This window comes from Salvelinus namaycush, chromosome 28 (assembly GCF_016432855.1).
Source record: "Salvelinus namaycush isolate Seneca chromosome 28, SaNama_1.0, whole genome shotgun sequence".
Classification (NCBI taxonomy): domain Eukaryota; kingdom Metazoa; phylum Chordata; class Actinopteri; order Salmoniformes; family Salmonidae; genus Salvelinus; species Salvelinus namaycush.
Window position 1 is genome coordinate 31,876,087 of NC_052334.1, and position 20,173 is coordinate 31,896,259.

The 20,173-nt window shown below is 44.8% G+C and overlaps 1 protein-coding gene across 1 annotated transcript in view; it reads right to left on the bottom strand.

Annotated features, from left to right (window-relative positions):
* Window positions 1-20,173, bottom strand: part of LOC120023072 (rho guanine nucleotide exchange factor 10-like) — a 105,214-nt gene that overhangs the window by 40,643 nt on the left and 44,398 nt on the right. Inside the window, exons 18-22 of the mRNA XM_038967027.1 lie at window positions 13,262-13,377; window positions 12,607-12,734; window positions 5,395-5,495; window positions 4,802-4,923; window positions 4,527-4,613 (exon numbers count right to left, since the gene is read on the bottom strand). Of these exons, the coding sequence (XP_038822955.1) occupies window positions 4,527-4,613; window positions 4,802-4,923; window positions 5,395-5,495; window positions 12,607-12,734; window positions 13,262-13,377 (554 nt within the window). The remainder of the gene's footprint in view (window positions 1-4,526; window positions 4,614-4,801; window positions 4,924-5,394; window positions 5,496-12,606; window positions 12,735-13,261; window positions 13,378-20,173) is intronic.

Genomic DNA, 20,173 nt, shown 5'->3' on the forward strand with positions numbered 1-20,173 from the left:
CAGTCTATGACTGGGGTGGCTGGGGTCTTTGACAATTTTCAGGGCCTTCCTCCTACACTGCCTGGTGTAGAGGTCCTGGATGGCAGGCAGCTTTGCCCCAGTGATGTACTGGGCCGTACGCACTACCCTCTGTAGTGGCTTGCGGTCGGAGGCCGAGCAATTGCCGTAAAAGGCAGTGATGCAACCAGTCAGGATGCTCTCGATGTTGCAGCTGTAGAACCTTTTGAGGATCTGAAGACCCATGCCAAATCTTTTTAGTTTCCTGAGGGGGAATAGGCTTTGTCGTGCCCTCTTCACGACTGTCTTGGTGTGTATGGACCATTCTAGTTTGATGTGGACACCAAGGAACTTGAAGCTCTCAACCTGCTCCACTACAGCCCCGTCGATGAGAATGGGGCGAGCTTTGTCCTCCTTTTCCTGTAGTCCACAATCATCTCCTTGGTTTTGGGTACGGTGAGGGAGCGGTTGTTATTCTGGCACCACCCGGCCAAGTCTCTGACCTCTTCCCTATAGGCGGTCTCGTCGATGTCGGTGATCAGACCTACCACTGTTGTGTCGTCAGCAAACTTAATGATGGTGTTGGATTCATGCCTGGCCATGCAGTCGTGGGTGAACAGGGAGTACAGGAGTGGACTGAGCACGCACCCCTGGGGGGCTCCAGTGTTGAGGATCAGAATGGCAGATGTGTTGCTACCTACCCTCACCACCTGGGGGCGGCCCATCAGGAAGTCCAGGATCCAGTTGCAGAAGGTGGTGTTTAGTACCAGGATCCTTAGCTAGTGATGAGCTTTGAGGGTACTATGGTGTTGAACACTGAGCTGTAGTCAATGAATAGCATTCTCACATAGGTGTTCCTTTTCTCCAGGTGGGAAAGGGCAGTGTGGAGTGCAATAGAGATTGCATCATCTGTGGATCTGTTTGGGTGGTATGCAAATTGGAGTGGGTCTAGGATAATTGTTGATGTGAGCCATTACTAGCCTTTCAAAGCACTTCATGGCTACGGACGTGAGTGCTACGGGTCTGTAGTCATTTAAGCAGGTTGCCTTCGTGTTCTTGGGCACAGGGACTATGGTGGTCTGCTTGAAACATGTTAGTATGTAATACCCAATCAGGGACATGTTGAAAATGTCAGTGAAGATTCCTGCCAGTTGGTCAGCACATGTCCGGAGCACACGTCCTGGTAATCCGTCTGGCCCCGCAGGCTTGTGAATGTTGACCTGTTTAAAGGTCTTACTCACGTTGGCTATGGAGAGCTAATGCTCTCATGCATGCCTCAGTGTTGCTTGCCTCGAAGCGAACATAGAAGTGATTTAGCTCGTCTGGTAGACTTGTGTCACTGGGAAGCTCACGGCTGGCTGTGCTTCCCTTTGTAGTCGAATAGTTTGCAAGCCTTGCCACATAGCGTCGGAGCCGGTGTAGTACGATTCAATCTTAGCCCTGTATTGATGCTTTGCCTGTTTGATGGTTCATCGCAGGGCATAGCAGGATTTCTTATAAGCTTCTGGGTTAGAGTCCCGCACCTTGAAAGCGGCAACTCTACCCTTTAGCTCAGTGAGAATGTTGCCTGTAATCCATGGCTTCTGGTTGGGGTATGTACGTACAGTCACTGTGGGGACGACGTCCTCGATGCACTTATTGTACTTTTTCCATTCCAAGATGGCATAGCAGTCAGACGTCCTTTGTCCTCGTCTTGCCTGTTCAACCTCTCTTTCGTGTCATCTGAGATTCCCAAAGATTGGAAAGCAGCTGCGGTCATCCCCCTCTTCAGAGGGGGGTCACTCTTGACCCAAACTGCTACAGACCTATATCTATCCTACCCTGCCTTTCTAAGGTCTTCGAAAGCCAAGTTAACAAACAGATCACCGACCTGTTGTCCGGGCCTCTGGCAGTCTCTATGGGGGTGCCACAGGGTTCAATTCTTGGGCCGACTCTCTTCTCTGTATACATCAATGATGTCGCTCTTGCTGCTGGTGAGTCTCTGATCCACCTCTACGCAGACGACACCATTCTGTATACTTCTGGCCCTTCTTTGGACACTGTGTTAACTAACCTCCAGATGAGCTTCAATGCCATACAACTCTACTTCCGTGGCCTCCAACTGCTCTTAAATGCAAGTAAAACTAAATGCATGCTCTTCAACCGATCGCTGCCTGCACCTGCCCGCCTGTCCAGCATCACTACTCTGGACGGTTCTGACTTAGAATATGTGGACAACTACAAATACCTAGGTGTCTGGTTAGACTGTAAACTCTCCTTCCAGACTCACATCAAACATCTCCAATCCAAAATTAAATCTAGAATTGGCTTCCTATTTCGCAACAAAGCATCCTTCACTCATGCTGCCAAACATACCCTCATAAAACTGACCATCCTACCGATGCGATGTCATTTACAAAATAGCCTCCAATAAATTGGATGCAGTCTATCACAGTGCCATCCGTTTTGTCACCAAAGCCCCATATACTACCCACCACTGCGACCTGTACGCTCTCGTTGGCTGGCCCTCGCTTCATACTCGTCGCCAAACCCACTGGCTCCAGGTCATCTACAAGACCCTGCTAGGTAAAGTCCCCCCTTATCTCAGCTCGCTGGTCACCATAGCAGCACCCACCTGTAGCACGTGCTCCAGCAGGTATATCTCTCTGGTCACCCCCAAAGCAAATTCCTCCTTTGGCCGCCTCTCCTTCCAGTTCTCTGCTGCCAATGACTGGAACGAACTACAAAAATCTCTGAAACTGGAAACACATCTCCCTCACTAGCTTTAAGCACCAGCTGTCAGAGCAGCTCACAGATTACTGCACCTGTACATAGCCCATCTATAATTTAGCCCAAACAACTACCTCTTCCCCTACTGTATTTATTTAGCTCCTTTGCACATTCTTCCACTGCAAATCTACCATTCCAGTGTTTTACTTGCTATATTGCATTTACTTCACCACCATGGCATTTTTTTGCCATTACCCCCCTTATCTCACCTCATTTGCTCACATTGTATATAGATTTATTTTTCCATTGTATTATTGACTGTATGTTTGTTTTACTCCATGTGTAACTCTGTGTTGTTGTAGGTGTCGAACTGCTTTGCTTTATCTTGGCCAGGTCGCAATTGTAAATGAGAACTTGTTCTCAACTTGCCTACCTGGTTAAATATAGGTGAAATAAAAAAATACAAATAAAAAATTGACAAAGCCAGTGACTGATGTGGTGTACTCCTCAATGCCATCGGAAGAATCCCGGAACATGTTCCAGTCTGTGATAGCAAAACAGTCCTGTAGTTTAGCATCTGCTTCATCTGACCATTTTTTTATAGACCGAGTCACTGGTGCTTCCTGCTTTAACTTTTGCTTGTAAGCTGGAATCAGGAGGATAGAGTTATGGTCGGATTTACCAAATGGAGGGCGAGGGAGAGCTTTGTACACGTCTGTGTGTGGAGTACAGGTGATCTAGAATTTTTTCCCCTCTGGTTGCATATTTAACATGTTGATAGAAATTAGGTAGAACTGATTTAAGTTTCCCGGCATTAAAGTCTCCGGCCACTAGGAGCACCGCCTCTGGGTGAGTGGTTTCCTGTTTGCTTATTTCCTTATACAGCTGACTGAGTGCGGTCTTAGTGCCAGCATCCGTCTGTGGTGGTAAATAAACAGCCACGAAAAGTGTAACTGAAAACTCTCTAGGCAAGTAGTGTGGCCTGCAATTTATCACAAGATACTCTACCTCAGGCGAGCAAAATCTAGAGACTTCCTTAGATTGTGCACCAGCTGTTGTTTACAAATATGCACAGACCGCGCCCGCCCCACCCTCCCACTACCGGAGTGTGCTGTTCTATCTTGCCGGTGCAGCGTGTATCCCGCTAGCTGAATATCCATGTCATCATTCAGCCACAACTCTGTGAAACATAGGATATTACAGTTTTTGATGTTCCGTTGGTAGGATATTAGTGATCGTACCTCGTCTAATTTATTGTCCAATGATTGCACGTTAGTAAGTAATATTGACGGTAACGGCAGCTTTCCCACTCGCCTTCTGCGGATCCTCATGAGGCATCCCGCTCTGTGTCCTCTGTACCTGCGTCTCCTCCTCTTGCCAATAACTGGGATGTTGGCCTTGTCCGGTGTTCGAAGTACATCCTGTGCGTCCTGCTTGTTGAAGAAAAAATCTTCATCTAATCCGAGGTGAGTGATCGCTGTCCTGATATCCAGAAGCTCTTTTTTGCCGTAAGATACAGTTGCAGAAACATTATGTACAAAATAAGTTACAAATAACGCGAAAAACCCCCACATAATAGCACAATTGGTTGGGCACCCGTAAAACTGCTGCCATTTCTTCCTGCGCCATTTTAGTCAAAAAAGCACAACAGACCCAAGTTGGCATCATTTGTAATGCAATGATGTACATACATGGATGTCCATGCTGTCCATTGACAATCTCTTTTATAACATCTATGACTTCAATTGTTGTTTAGACCTTATTACCAAGGGTTCAAGTAAAGTGCCATCAAATGATAAAAAGCCAGGTGTCCTACTCACCCACACACAGCCGTGTCCGAGTGCAGGTGTGTCTGCTGTGCTCCCTATGTTGATGTGGGGCTCGGGGTTATGGACCGCACACTCCACCTGACAGAGATAAAGAGATACAGACTTACACCACTCTTCACTTTACATGTGTATGTAGATTGTACTAGTTTCCTACATGGCATTGTAACAAATGATTGACGCGGTCAAGGAATAGGTCGTCTTTAGATGGAGCCATTGACTCTGCCCATGGCTGACAGAGGAGGTGGTATGGGGGAGGTGATGCCCACCTTGAACTCCTGTAGTTTGGACATGACCACAGGCATCTGCCTGAGCAGGAGAGGATGTTTCTGCTTCTTGATCTGGTTACCATCATCCTCCGCAAAGAACCAGCCCTGCAGATTGTCCTCCTCTGTTAACACACACAGGTAATTTCATTTCTAAGAGGAACACTATCTCCAGTGTCGAGCAGTGATCCTAAATTCAAACCGTGAAATATTACATTTCCAAATATGTTACACAACACCTAATTCCATAATCTGAACACCAGATTCAGACGTTATAACTTCACAATCCATTTTACAGTCCAATGAGCCAGGGCTGGATAAAAGTGAATTTCAACTTATGATATTTGCTTGGTAAACACAGATTTTTAAATACCCATTGCTATGCAACTAAACCTTGAGTTTGGAAATAATCACAAGTGGAAAAGGGCAGTGAGGCAGAAAGAGGCTGTCCCGCTGCATACACTCACTACAGTCATCTATGTAACTACAAAGTGACAAGAGGCAGTGGGGAGAAGCAATAGGGAACACAAAATATCCAACACAAACAGACAGAGCATTGGGTCTGTGATTGTGACTGAGGCCAGACTAAGACATACCCAGAGCCAGCTTGGCCATCTGCAGGTTACTGATCCAAGACTGTTTGATGGCTGGAGAGAAGGTATTGAACACAGCAGAAAAGTATGTGGGCCTGCCAGACCTGCCAAGAGGGAGATAAATGACAGACAGCAGTGTTGAGACAGTGACAGTATCCACTACATAGTGTCTGCTGTTGCATAGAGATTGAATCCTGGAGTGTATTAACGGTTCTGCATCACGACATTCACTTAATTAAAAAAAATAATCACCTAATAGCAGGAACAGCACAATCTAGTGGTCAGAACCTCATAATATCAGGATGTAAGATGGGACATAAACTCAATAACTTTAATGACTAATACATTACATAGGATGAAGATACAATACCCTAAGCCGCAGCGCCATATTACTTGACAAATATAGAGAACTGTTACTATATACTCGTTGTTGGGGGGGGGGGGGGGGGGGGGGGTGCTGGCGTGGGGTGTCAGTGGATCGCTTTTGAGCACTTCTTTGAATTCCTCATGTCTTACTTATTGTTAGAAAAAAGTTTGGTCCAAATCGGATTTTAGGTAGAATATTATATAAATTAAAATGTCCAATCAGGGCGCAATCAATTTGCTTAATTTCTCAGAGATCAAATTATATATTTCAACAAAATAATTTTTCCAGAATGCTCATCTTATCCGTTTCTAACTACAGAACAAATCAGAGATGGTGGGTGTCATGGCTTGCTGTCGGGGGAGGGGAATCTGTGTGACCCTAACAGCTGAAAGGACATGTGATCCTGCTCTCATTCGGGGCTTTTCTCATTGACAAAAGTTGAAGGAGAGGCAGCGCACTGACATTTCAATTGACATAATATGTACATTAACTTTTCAATTCACATCCACAAAGGAACGTCATATGGGTTTGGCGCTAGGCAACGGACATTTACCTTAACTATCCCTATAAAATATCCCATTAAGGCACTAGCCAGCATGCCTCAACTATGCACGCGACTTTTCATCTTAACTCATCTTAACTATATTACACGATTGAAAAAACCACATCACACTCTTGAATAATGCAACAATACACAAGGACGTGCAGAAAATAAAGGGTTTATTTTCTCGTCTGAAGGCTATACTCATTACATTTTAGATTCAAGACAAAAGCAGAGTTTCTAGCAGCCTGTCTTCATCAAGTAACGTTAGCCTATCAAAAATGAAAAATTAGGCCTACTAGCCCTCTCATACAAATATAAAAGTACAGTAGGGCTAGCTGACTTAAAACATTACTTCATCAGGCTTCATTTTTATAAATATCAAATAATTTGGCCTACATGTGGTCAAAGCTAATTGCGTCTGAAAATGTGGGTATAATATACAGTTGAAGTCGGAAGTTTACATACACCTTAGCCAAATACATTTAAACTCAGTTTCACAATTCCTGACATTTACGCCTAGTAAAAATTCCCTGTCTTAGGATCACCACTTTATTTTAAGAATGTGAAATGTCAGAATAATAGGAGAGAGAATGATTTATTTCAGCTTTTATTACTTTCATCACATTCCCAGTGGGTCAGAAGTTTACATACACTCAATGAGTATTTGGAAGCATTGCCTTTAAAATTGTTTAACTTGGGTCAAACGTTTTGGGTAGCCTTCCCACAATAAGTTGGGTGAATTTTGGCCCATTCCTCCTGACAGAGCTGGTGTAATAACTGAGTCAGGTTTATAGGCCTCCTTGCTCACACACGCTTTTGCAGATCTGCCCACAAATCTTCTATAGGATTGAGGTCAGGGCTTTGCGATGGCCACTCCAATACCTTGACTTTGTTGTCCTTAAGCCATTTTGCCACAACTTTGGAAGTATGCTGGGGTCATTGTCCATTTGGAAGACCCATTTGCGACCAAGCTTTACCCTTCCTGACTGATGTCTTGATGTTGCTTCAATATATCCACATAATTTTCCTGCCTCATGATGCCATCTATTTTGTGAAGTGCACCTGTCCCTCCTGCAGCAAAGCACCTCCCACAACATGATGCTGCCACCCCGTGCTTCACGGGTGGGATGGTGTTCTTCGGCTTGCAAGCTTCCCCCTTTTTCCTCCAAACATAACGATGGTCATTATGGCCAAACAGTTCTATTTTTGTTTCATCAGACCAGAGAACATTTCTCCAAAAAGTATGATCTTTGTCCCCATGTGCAGTTGCAAATCGGAGTCTGGCTTTTTTTTTTAAATGGCAGTTTTGGAGCAGTGTCTTCTTCCTTGCTGAGCGGCATTTCAGGTTATGTCGATATAGGACTCGTTTTACTATGGATACTTTTGTACCGGTTTCCTCCAGAATCTTCACAAGGTCCTTTGCTGTTGTTCTGGGATTGATTTGCACTTTTTGCACCAAAGTACGTTCATCTCTAGGAGACAGAACGCGTCTCCTTCCTGAGCGGAATGACGGCTGCGTGGTCCCATGGGGTTTATACTTGCGTACTATTGTTTATACAGATGAACGTGGTACCTTCAGGCGTTTGGAAATTGCCAAGGATGAACCAGACTTGTAGAGGTTTACAATTTTTTTTTCTGAGGTCTTGGCTGATTTCTTTAGATTTTCCCATGATGTCAAGCAAAGAGGCACTGAGTTTGAAGGTTGGCCTTGAAATACATCCACAGATACACCTCCAATTGACTCAAATTATGTCAATTAGCCTATCAGAAGCTTGTAAAGCCATGACATAATTTTCTGGAATTTTCCAAGCTGTTTAAAGGCACAGTCAACTTAGTGTATGTAAACTTCTGACCCACTGGAATTGTGATACAGTGAATTATAAGTGAAATAATCTGTCTGTAAACAATTGTTGGAAACATGACTCGTGCCATGCACAAAGTAGATGTCCTAACCGACTTGCCAAAACTATAGTTTGTTAACAAGAAATCTGTGGAGTGGTTGAAAAACAAGTATTAATGACTCCAACCTAAGTGTATGTAAACTTCCGACTTCAACTGTATGGGGAGTTGCGACAAGCGACGAGCTGTTTTATATGGAAGCCCATACACGCCACCCCAAAAAATGTATACATTGAATTGCCTCGATTTGTGAACTCGTGCACAATGAATCTGTGCTTCAGTCTGATTAACTGCAGCCTATAGCAACCACAGCTGCAGGTAGCTTAGATCCTTTCTGACCCCATCTGGGCCTGGTCAGGGGAAATGAAGCGGTAACATCATGTATTTATAGCCTAATATAGGCCACTTTATTGGTGTTCTGGGAAAATATGAATGTGATCAAATTTGGTTTATATTCAATTTTGGGGGGGCTACCTAAGCCTAAATTATTGACTGGAATTAATCAATCAACACAAGTGATGACATACTGTGTGAATAACTTTTTAAATTACAGATGCAAAGACCAACACGATACAACTCTGCATAAAGCAAGCTCAGCCCTGTTATTAGTTATATTGTCCAATCGTAGTTGCTGTCTCTTTTTCTGTGTAAAGGACCCTCCCCCTGTTCCACTGTTCTGACCAGCAAACAAAAATTCTGAGCCGGTTCGAACCCCAAAAAAGTAACGGTTTAGATCGTTCCTTTTTAAACTAATGAAATACATTTTTAGGTACATTTAGCTTGACATTAAATTACTTGACCAATGGATATAGCAGCATACTACGGAACGGGCAAGCTATGTACATGAATTGGACAGACAAGGCTAAGGGGATACCTAGTAAGCTGCACAACTGAACGCATTCAACCGGCTACTGGCCCAACGCTCCTAACCGCTAGGCTACCTGCAGTGCAGTGTTAGGTGCGACTGAAATATTGCGGGTGAGGAAAGAGCTGGGCATGAAGCACTGGGCATCTTGTTGTTATAACATACATTATCTGAATTAGGCCCACCGAATTATACCTACAGAGGAGCTGCTTCTATGAAGGAACTTTGAATGTTTTTGTACTTCAAAGAGTTGGCTTGACTAACGTTGGACCAGAGCTAGCCCTTGATCATGACTCTCAGGTCCATTTCAGTTTGAGAGCCAGACCAGAGCTAGCGAGCTTGCTAACAAGATTGTGTGTGCAGAGCGGCACCAGAATTAAAATAAAAACAAGTCTTACTTTTCGTAGTTAATAAATCCAATGTGAAACCTGATATACACTGCTCCAAAAAATAAAGGGAACACTTAAACAACACAATGTAACTCCAAGTCAATCACACTTCTGTGAAATCAAACTGTCCACTTAGGAAGCAACACTGATTGACAATAAATTTCACATGCTGTTGTGCAAATGGAATAGACAAAAGGTGGAAATTATAGGCAATTAGCAAGACACCCCCAATAAAGGAATGGTTCTGCAGGTGGTGACCACAGACCACTTCTCAGTTCCTATGCTTCCTGGCTGATGTTTTGGTCACTTTTGAATGCTGGCGGTGCTTTCACTCTAGTGGTAGCATGAGACGGAGTCTACAACCCACACAAGTGGCTCAGGTAGTGCAGTTCATCCAGGATGGCACATCAATGCGAGCTGTGGCAAAAAGGTTTGCTGTGTCTGTCAGCGTAGTGTCCAGAGCATGGAGGCGCTACCAGGAGACAGGCCAGTACATCAGGAGACGTGGAGGAGGCCGTAGGAGGGCAACAACCCAGCAGCAGGACCGCTACCTCCGCCTTTGTGCAAGGAGGTGCACTGCCAGAGCCCTGCAAAATGACCTCCAGCAGGCCACAAATGTGCATGTGTCAGCATATGGTCTCACAAGGGGTCTGAGGATCTCATCTCGGTACCTAACGGCAGTCAGGCTACCTCTGGCGAGCACATGGAGGGCTGTGCGGCCCCCCAAAGAAATGCCACCCCACACCATGACTGACCCACCGCCAAACCGGTCATGCTGGAGGATGTTGCAGGCAGCAGAACGTTCTCCACGGCGTCTCCAGACTCTGTCACGTCTGTCACATGTGCTCATGTGCTCAGTGTGAACCTGCTTTCATCTGTGAAGAGTACAGGGCGCCAGTGGCGAATTTGCCAATCTTGGTGTTCTCTGGCAAATGCCAAACGTCCTGCACGGTGTTGGGCTGTAAGCACAACCCCCACCTGTGGACGTCGGGCCCTCATACCACCCTCATGGAGTCTGTTTCTGACCGTTTGAGCAGACACATGCACATTTGTGGCCTGCTGGAGGTCATTTAGCAGGGCTCTGGCAGTGCACCTCCTTGCACAAAGGCGGAGGTAGCGGTCCTGCTGCTGGGTTGTTGCCCTCCTACGGCCTCCTCCACGTCTCCTGATGTACTGGCCTGTCTCCTGGTAGCGTCTCCATGCTCTGGACACTACGCTGACAGACACAGCAAACCTTTTTGCCACAGCTCGCATTGATGTGCCATCCTGGATGAGCTGCACTACCTGAGCCACTTGTGTGGGTTGTAGACTCAGTCTCATGCTACCACTAGAGTGAAAGCACCGCCAGCATTCAAAAGTGACCAAAACATCAGCCAGGAAGCATAGGAACTGAGAAGTGGTCTGTGGTCACCACCTGCAGAACCATTCCTTTATTGGGGGTGTCTTGCTAATTGCCTATAATTTCCACCTTTTGTCTATTCCATTTGCACAACAGCATGTGAAATTTATTGTCAATCAGTGTTGCTTCCTAAGTGGACAGTTTGATTTCACAGAAGTGTGATTGACTTGGAGTTACATTGTGTTGTTTAAGTGTTCCCTTTATTTTTTTGAGCAGTGTATATAATGATATACTATAATGTCCTTAACTAGCCTTGAAAAAGTTAATACATTGTTCTCTAATTAAACATTTCTCTCCCTAATTTCTGAATCACGCCTGAAACGTCAGTAGCTACAGTAGACTATGCATGCTTCGGAGAGAGGGGCAGGTATTTCTACACACACAGGAAAAGATTTTCAGCTGGCAGGCAGACACTGGAATATGTTTGTGAAAGTTTTGCATAAGCACTTTGTTGCATTTATTGTGGGACTGGAAAAAATAAATGCCCAGAATGTAAAAGAACGTTTTTAAGCAGTTAAAATGACAGTTCTGTTATATATTAGGAAAATATCTACATTTCAGTTGTTTCAAAATCATTACTCCGCTATTACAATTTATATTGCAGGAGTGTTGGCCTGGACGAGACAATTCTGTTCACACTGCCCTACTCGGAGTGGGGCAATTGTCGGGCGAGCGTCGTGCGCTACCTCCGGAGACAGCCCCAGAGACGTAGCAAGTTCGCAAGTCCACATTATTAAAAAAGGTATAGTCGAGAGGGTATTCTCTCAAAACCTCTAGAGAGTCTGTCGTAGTGTGAAAAGGGTCTTAGAGACAGCAGACAGACAGGGCTGTGAAGGTAATGGAAGCCAACGGTGTTTATAACAGCTAACGTAAATAACAAATCACCAGGGAGGATCTCTGGCATGCATCTTGCCTTACACTCTCTCACTCCATCTCTCTCTCTCTGGAATGTGGTGTTTTTAGATGGAGGGATCAGAGAGGAATGACAGCAGCACAGCTGCGTCTCAAAACGCGATGCCCAGGAGTAAGAGGTAATTTGACCAGTTAAAAACGGCAGGCAGAGTGAGAGTCAACAAGTTCAAGGTGCCAGTGGGCCATGGAAGGACCATGTGGAGGGAGTACTCTCCTATAGTAATGAGTTGATGAAACAGCTGCACTGTCTTCTCTGAGGTGAGAGACACACTGATCCACAGCAGAGAGCATAGAGCTCTAACAGACTCAAATCATACCCCTGAGATCAGATTAGAACAAAGCTCAAGTTGTTTATCCACCGTGACAGTAAGTCTGTGCCCATTCCTGGATGGTTAGAGGGGACAGTGAGGGAGTGAGGACATAGTGGCCTGACCTAGTGTGTGAGAGAGCGTGTGAGAGAGAGAGACAGTGATGTGGGTGAGAGGTCTATAAGGAGAGAGACAGTGATGTGGGTGAGAGGTCTATAAGGAGAGAGACAGTGATGTGGGTGAGAGGTCTATAAGGAGAGAGAAAGTGATGTGGGTGAGAGGTCTATAAGGAGAGAGACAGTGATGTGGGTGAGAGGTCTATAAGGAGAGAGAAAGTGATGTGGGTGAGAGGTCTATAAGGAGAGAGACAGTGATGTGGGTGAGAAGTCTATAAGGAGAGATACAGTGATGTGGGTGAGAGGTCTATAAGGAGAGATACAGTGATGTGGGTGAGAGGTCTATAAGGAGAGATACAGTGATGTGGGTGAGAGGTCTATAAGGAGAGAGACAGTGATGTGGGTGAGACACTGACTTGTCCTGTTTGCCAGGCAGCTGCAGCTGGATCCTACAGCGATCTGCAGCCCGGATCTCGTCCTCCTTCTTCAGAATGAGACGCTGCAGACCAGACACCCAGTCATGGGCCACCGTAGGGTTAACGTTCTACAAGAGAGAGGGATGGAGGGAGAGAAAAGAGAGAGAGTCAAAGTATTAACACAAGACACTGCTTATAACATCGTCCATAATGTCGGATGAAAACCGGAATAGATCTAGTTTTCAAATCATGCCATTGGGCGAGCAAAGATTGACTCCACACACCAGCTCTTACAAATTGACCACAAAGCCCCCCCCCCCTGTGTTGTGTGTGTGAAACACATGTCTCTCTGTGTGCCTCTGGCCTGTTCTCTGCTCCCCCACCACTATGCCCTCTGTCTCTGACAGGACTCACACAGACAAACACTGGCTAGTTGAGTCTCACAGTCCAGTACCACACAGCGCTGTCTGGGCAAATTACTGTACACCAGACTACAGTGTTTGTCAGGGCCCTCTCTCTCTCTCTGCTGGGGCCACAGCTCGACATGACACATCAAAACCTCAGGGACATATTTACTCACAGGCAAATAATATACTTGTATTTTCACTCACAGAAAACAAGCCTTAAAATGAATGCAGCGATAAATGCTGCTCACCTGGTAGTTTCCCTTGAGGCTACCGATCATGCTGGAGATCTGGTTGACCAGGCTGAGGTCGTGGATGAGGTTCTGCAGGTCCTGGTACAGCTGGCCTGGACCCATGTACAGCTTATCTGGAAAAAGAGACAATGAGACGTTGAATAAAAACTATCAGCTGCCCTGGGCCCATGTACGCCTTATCTAGACTAGGACTATCCCTGTCAACAGAACAAAATGTTATTACCAAGTGAAGTTGGTAATTGAAGTAAGTTGTGATTCACAAATCTGAACCCATAGCCCATAGCCCATCTGCAACCATTTACCCAAGAATATGAGCCATAAATATCTCAAAGGAAATTCCTGGGCATTGAAAGCAGGAGGTCAAATAAGACCTACTGCCAGACAAAGGTCAATAACAGTCAGATCGGTTTCCCACAGAGATCTGCGACATGTGAGCAAACTCACTTGGATTGGCGCTGAACCACAGGACCACAGTGACGGAGTGTGTGTGTGTGTGTGTGTGTGTGTGTGTGTGTGTGTGAATGTTTTCACTTGAGTACCGTTACCTAACAGCAGTTTCCTGGGGCCAAGCTATTCACTGCTGTTATATATATATATATATATATATATAAACGTGTGTGTGTGCATGTCTTTGTAGATGTGCCTTGCCTAACCAACAAGCCAGTGAAGTGAGTGATTACTGTGTTTCTGTGGGTCCAGCTCAGGACAACGGACTGCTTTGTTTGTCAGCGCTCAGCCTGTAAATGACAGAGACACAGACAGAGAGTCTGACTCATCAGAGAGAGAAAGAGAGCGAGGGGCCTCTTGTAGGCTCTGCCAGCACATAGCCTTCTCTCTAGGCTGTAGCGCACATTAAAACCTCCAGCATAGAGAGGATGACCCTCCTCGTCTTTCAGACAAGCCTGCCAACAAGTCATCATACGATACAATTTACACTGCAGCATATGGGACTATGAGCTAACAAGTAAGCAGGGAAGCTCTTAAAGACAATTTCACCATATGACTTTTCAACTTCTATTTTGTCACTCTCATAAGGCAGCAGATTGGAACTTGGAGGGGAAGTGTTCATGTGAATGGGAATCTCTGGCGCCAGGATTCCTGGAGTTCCCTCTGGTTTTGACAGTCTACTTTCTGTGGGCTCTATATGGCCCTTCACACTGCCCTAGTGTTCCAGCTCCATGGCAACTGCTCCAGTCTTCCCCAGGGCTGGCCCAGAGAGGACCCTCAGAGAAACTTCCACCATATTTGCACTTCACTAAAATGTACATACAGGAAGCTAATTCAGGGACTCGCTCTTCATCATGTACCAAAACATCATTCCACATATGAATATATTCAGGTGACTGTATCACTTAAATGTTTTACTGATACAATATGTCAATTTTTCAGACAATATTTTGTTTGGTTGAAAGCATAGACAAGTATATGATTATTATAATTTTTTTAAATCGTCGATTCTGAGGCATGTAAAAATGTGATGGCGTTTCTACTCTATTGGGCTAATTGCCTTGTCTAATGGTGTTCAAATATTCACGCCTCATCTGTCTTAATGAAGTCTGTGTGGTTGGAACCAGGTCAGGACAGAAACGCTGAAAAAGCTTCAGAGTCGTGCTCTTTGGCTTGTCATCCACCCACAGGCCATGAATAATCTCCATGCTTATAAAAAGGTTGTTATTATAGGCTCTGACAAACACTGATACAGGATATAATAAGCCATAATGAGAGTGAGTGCAATGGACAAGTACCCTGGACTGGTGCAGCCCACCCACCTCAACCATTACTGTGCTATGTGTTACAGGTACATGGACCTACACAGCATCATGGCTGGTCATAAAGTAATGGATTATGCTAGGAGTGAAATGCAGAAGAGACTGGCTAAGCGATTACAGCGAGGGCCCAAACTCCCCAATTAGGCCTTTGTGTGAAGGTCCTGGCACACTCACAAAGCTTGGAAGAGCCTGTGACATCTTCCAGTAACCGGGGTCTTAGGATGATCCCTCGACCTGCTATATCGCATATTCCTCAAGACTCTCAGCTTCTTACAATGTGGAACTATGACAGGCTCAGCCAGAGGAACAAAGGGCCATGGTTTATTGTTTGAAAGTCTTTGTCAATTTAACTGACCCATCTCTTTTGGTGGTCCCAATTAGCTACGCGGAGCACAACAGACGTGAGGTAGGCACACAGACATCCAGAGCAGAGCACAGGGAACTGTGACATCATATGCTGGACAGTGTTTTCATTGCCTCTTTAGTAGGCAGGTCACCAGTGGCTTTGGCAGAACATATTGGAATATGGGGAGAGACAGAGGGAGAGAGAGAGAGAGACAGAGAGAAAGAGGCTGAGTGTAAGGGTTTTTCCACTTATCAGTCCTCTGTCTCTCTGAACTGGCTTAGGGAAAATCTAAATCAGTATTGAAGAAATCAGGGGGGGGGTGACATGGTCTGATCCATTTCTGTCAGGTGAAAATTAACATACTCGGTCTTCAATTCTAGTTCCATGTTAAATTCAATTAGCTAACATTACTGAGGTGAACCAGACTGCTATTCAGTACATATGGATCATCTCAGGGCAATTGGTTACTGGGGGTCTAACCTAGGTCAGGACTAGACAGCTGGCTAGGAACATGCCTGCCTGTCGGTCCAGATGCTGCTGTTGACCGTACAGTTCTCAGCCCCCGTCAGGCCGTCTGTGGCAGACTAGAGGGCAGATGGAGGGATAACGGGTGGGTGAGTGGGTAAAGCCTTCCGCTTGCTTCGGTTCAGCTGGCAGTGCTCGCGTACTGCCTTAAAAAGACCTTCGCTTGAAAACTGAGAAAAAGCAGCAATAGTATTGTTTGTCCATCTTGAGATGCCATTGCCAGTATACAACTTTTCAAAATAGTCAACATTAATCTAAGATACATTTTTGAGTTGTCATTAATAGTGACATCTTAGTCACGCAGTCTAACTAAGATGTTTGGTTGAATGACAAAACCTAAATTGAAGAATCCCTACTGTTGTCCAATCATCAACAAAGGGGTGTAGACTTCGGCTACCGACTTGAGCTTAGAGAAAAAAATGTGGGGATGAACAGCCCCAAAAAAACCTTGCCAAAGACTAAAATGAACATCAACAACAAAAAAAAAATCACAAAATTACATCATAATATATGCACAAACTGTTCCAAACTATTTTGGATAGGAAATATGCCCACGCCTTAAGAGGCTTGCGAGAGGGGAGACGGGGTGGCAGTTGGGCAGTCAACGAGAGGAAAGCCTGCTTATCCCCTGGCATTTCAGTGAGTAAGAGGATGAGTGAAAAAAAGGAATGGCCCATATGGTCAACTTCACCTGGGGTCCTGTGCTTTAAGAAAATTGATGGAGAGCAGAACAGTAGATAACTAATGGACTCTTAAATAACACACGCTTATGCACAATTACATCCATTTACAACCTCTCGCTCAACGTCAACAAAACAAAAGGAGATGATCGTGGACTTCAGGAAAGAGCAGATGGAGCACCCCCCTATCCACATCGAAGGGACAGTAGTGGAGAAGGTGGAACGTTTTAAGTTCCTCGGCATACACATCACAGACAAACGGAAATGGTCCATCCACACAGACAGTGTGGTAAAGGCACAACAACGCCTCTTCAACCTCAGGAGGCTGAAGAAATTTGTCTTGTCACATAAAACCCTGACAAACTTTTATAGATACACAATCGAGAGCATCACTGCCTGGTACGGGAACTGCACCGTCCTCAACCGCAAGGCTCTCTAGATGGTGGTGTGGTCTGCACAACGTATCATCGTGGGCAAATTACCTGCCCTCCAAGACACCTACAGCCCCCGATGTCACAGCAAGGCCAAAAAGATCATCAAGGACAACAACCACCAGAGCCACTGCCTGTTCACCCCGCTATCATCCAGAAGGCGAGGTCAGTACAGGTGCATCAAAGCTGGGACAGAGAAACAGCTTCTATCTCAAGGTCATCAGACTGCTAAACAGCAATCACTAACTCAGAGGCTGCTGCCTACATAGACTCATATCACTAGCCACTTTAATAAATGGATCACTAGTCACTTTATCAATGCACTCTAAATAATGGCACTTTAATAATGTTAACATATCTTACATTACTCATCTCATATGTATATACTGTACCTTGTACCATCTATTGCATCTTGCCTATGCTGCTCGGCCATCGCACAACCATATATTAATATGTACATATTCTTATTCCATCCCTTTAGATGTGTGTATTACTTGTTAGATATTCCTGCACGGTCAGAACTAGAAGCACAAGCATTTCGCTACACTCGCATTAACATCTGCTAACCATGGGTATGTGACCAATAGAATGTGATTTGATGTAGACGGTCATCCTCCTCCAGGCATGCGAGTCAAAAGTGCATGGCTACTAACTAACTATAGAGTCATCTAACATCACAGTGGCTAAACGTCATTGTACAGTAGAACATACCCCTGGTAATACAACTAAGAGTCAATATATCAAAGGGATGTGGCAGGGGATGCGAATGAGTTTCAACGGCTTTATACACATGTAGTGGAGTAGATCACACTAGTACCACAGATGGGACAGACAGAGAGCAGCAGGCATCGGAGAGCTAGGTGGAATAAGACCGCGGTAATGTCTGCTCAGCCACGTCCTGCCACGCACAGAAAACCACACCTATGACTAGCATACGATAAAGCAGTTACTCCACAGCATCAGTGGAGGCTAATGAGGGGAGGACGGCTCATCATAATGGCTGGAACGGCGTATATGGAATGGAAACCTTGGTTTTGATATATTTGATACAATGCCACCTATTCCGGTACAACCATTACCACAAGCTCGTCCTCCCCAATTAAGGTGCCACCAACCTCCTCTACATAACATCCTCCCTGCCTTCCCCAGTGGGTGTAACGGCTGTCACCACCTGAACACAACACTAGCTAAATGAAAAGCACACCAACGTACCATTACATTGCACATTAGCCATACCTGGTTGGTAGTCAGGAGTCAGGGTGAATGTTCTGGACTAAAAACAGCAACAGCATGGCTATGACCACAAATCATACAGTCTGGTGATGATGGTTGCATAGTTTCCAATAAGGAGTTTAAAGAAACGGCCGGGCAGCTGCCAGAGCAGACCAGGGGGAAACCCAGTGGAAAGAGTGAAGTCACTGACCCTGCAGACGGTGCAGAGTGGAGTTGGCTTCTTATAGACTCAAAACACCATGCAGTCTCTCAAAGGACACGCGCCATTTTAAAACGTTGCTCATTGGTTCCAGAGGGAAAGCCTGGCACACAGAACATGGCTTTGTCGATGATGTCTGAACTGAATCTATTATTATAAGCAACTTGGCTCTGTGTTATTGAGTAGGTTGCTGCAACGCTGTAATCCGAGATAGAAAGCCCCCCCCCCCCCCCCCATGATTGGTTAGTAACATAAGTGGGTCATGTAGTGCCTGTAGTGTTGATCTGAGCCCACAGAGCTGGCCAAGCAGGCTGCTAGATAATTACAGTAATCATCTAGAACGCATCAATATTTCAAAAGGGGGTGTTGAAGTATCATTAGCAGTAAGAGGAAATTAGAGGTTGATCGATTAATCGGAATGGCCGATTAATTAGGGCCGATTTCAAGTTTTCATAACAATCGGAAATAGGTATTTTTGTACACCGATTTGGCCGATAAAAAAAAATACATATATTTTTTTTTTACACCTTTATTTAACTAGGCAAGTCAGTTAAGAACAAATTCTTATTTTCAATGACGGCCTAGGAACAAACGGTGGGTTAACTGCCTTGTTCAGGGGCAGAAGGACAGATTTTTACCTTGTCAGCTCGGGGATTCAATCTTGCAACCTTACCGTTAACTAGTCCAACGCTCTAACCACCTGCCTTACATTGCACTCCACGAGGAGCCTGCCTATTACGTGAATGCAGTAAGAGGCCAAGGTAAGTTGCTAGCTGGCATTAAACCTATCTTATAAAAAACAATCAATCAATCATAATCACTAGTTAACTACACATGGTTGATGATATTACTAGTTTATCTAGCGTTTCCTGCGTTGCATATAATTGATGCGGTGCGCATTCGCGAAAAAGGACTGTCGTTGCTCCAACGTGTACCTAACCATAAACATCAATGCCTTTCTTAAAATCAATACACAAGTATATATTTTTAAACCTGCATATTTAGTTAATATTGCCTGCTAACATGAATTTCTTTTAACTAGGGAAATTGTGTCACTTCTCTTGCAACAGAGTCAGGGTATGTGCAGCAGTTTGGGCCGCCTGGCTCGTTGCGAACTGTGTGAAGACTATTTCTTCCTAACAAAGACAGCCAACTTTGCCAAACGGGGGATGATTTAACAAAAGCATTTTTGCGAAAAAAGCACAATCGTTGCACGACTGTACCTAACCATAAACATCAATGCCTTTCTTAAAATCAATACACAGAAGTATATATTTTTAAACCTGCATATTTAGCTGAAATCCAGGTTAGCAGGCAATATTAACCAGGTGAAATTGTGTCACTTCTCTTGCGTTCATTGCACGCAGAGTCAGGGTATATGCAACAGTTTGAGCCGCCTCGGTTGTTGAGAACTAATTTGCCATTATGACATAACATTGAAGGTTGTGCAATGTAACAGGAATATTGAGACTTATGGATGCCACCCGTTAGATAAAATACAGAACTGTTCCGTATTTCACTGAAAGAATAAACGTTTCGTTTTCGAAATGATAGTTTCCGGATTCGACCATATTAATGACCAAAGGCTCGTATTTCTGTGTGTTATTATGTTATAATTAAGTCTATGATTTGATAGAGCAGTCTGACTGAGCGATGGTAGGCAGCAGCAGGCTCGTACGCATTCATTCAAACAGCACTTTCCTGCGTTTTGCTCTTCGCAATGCTT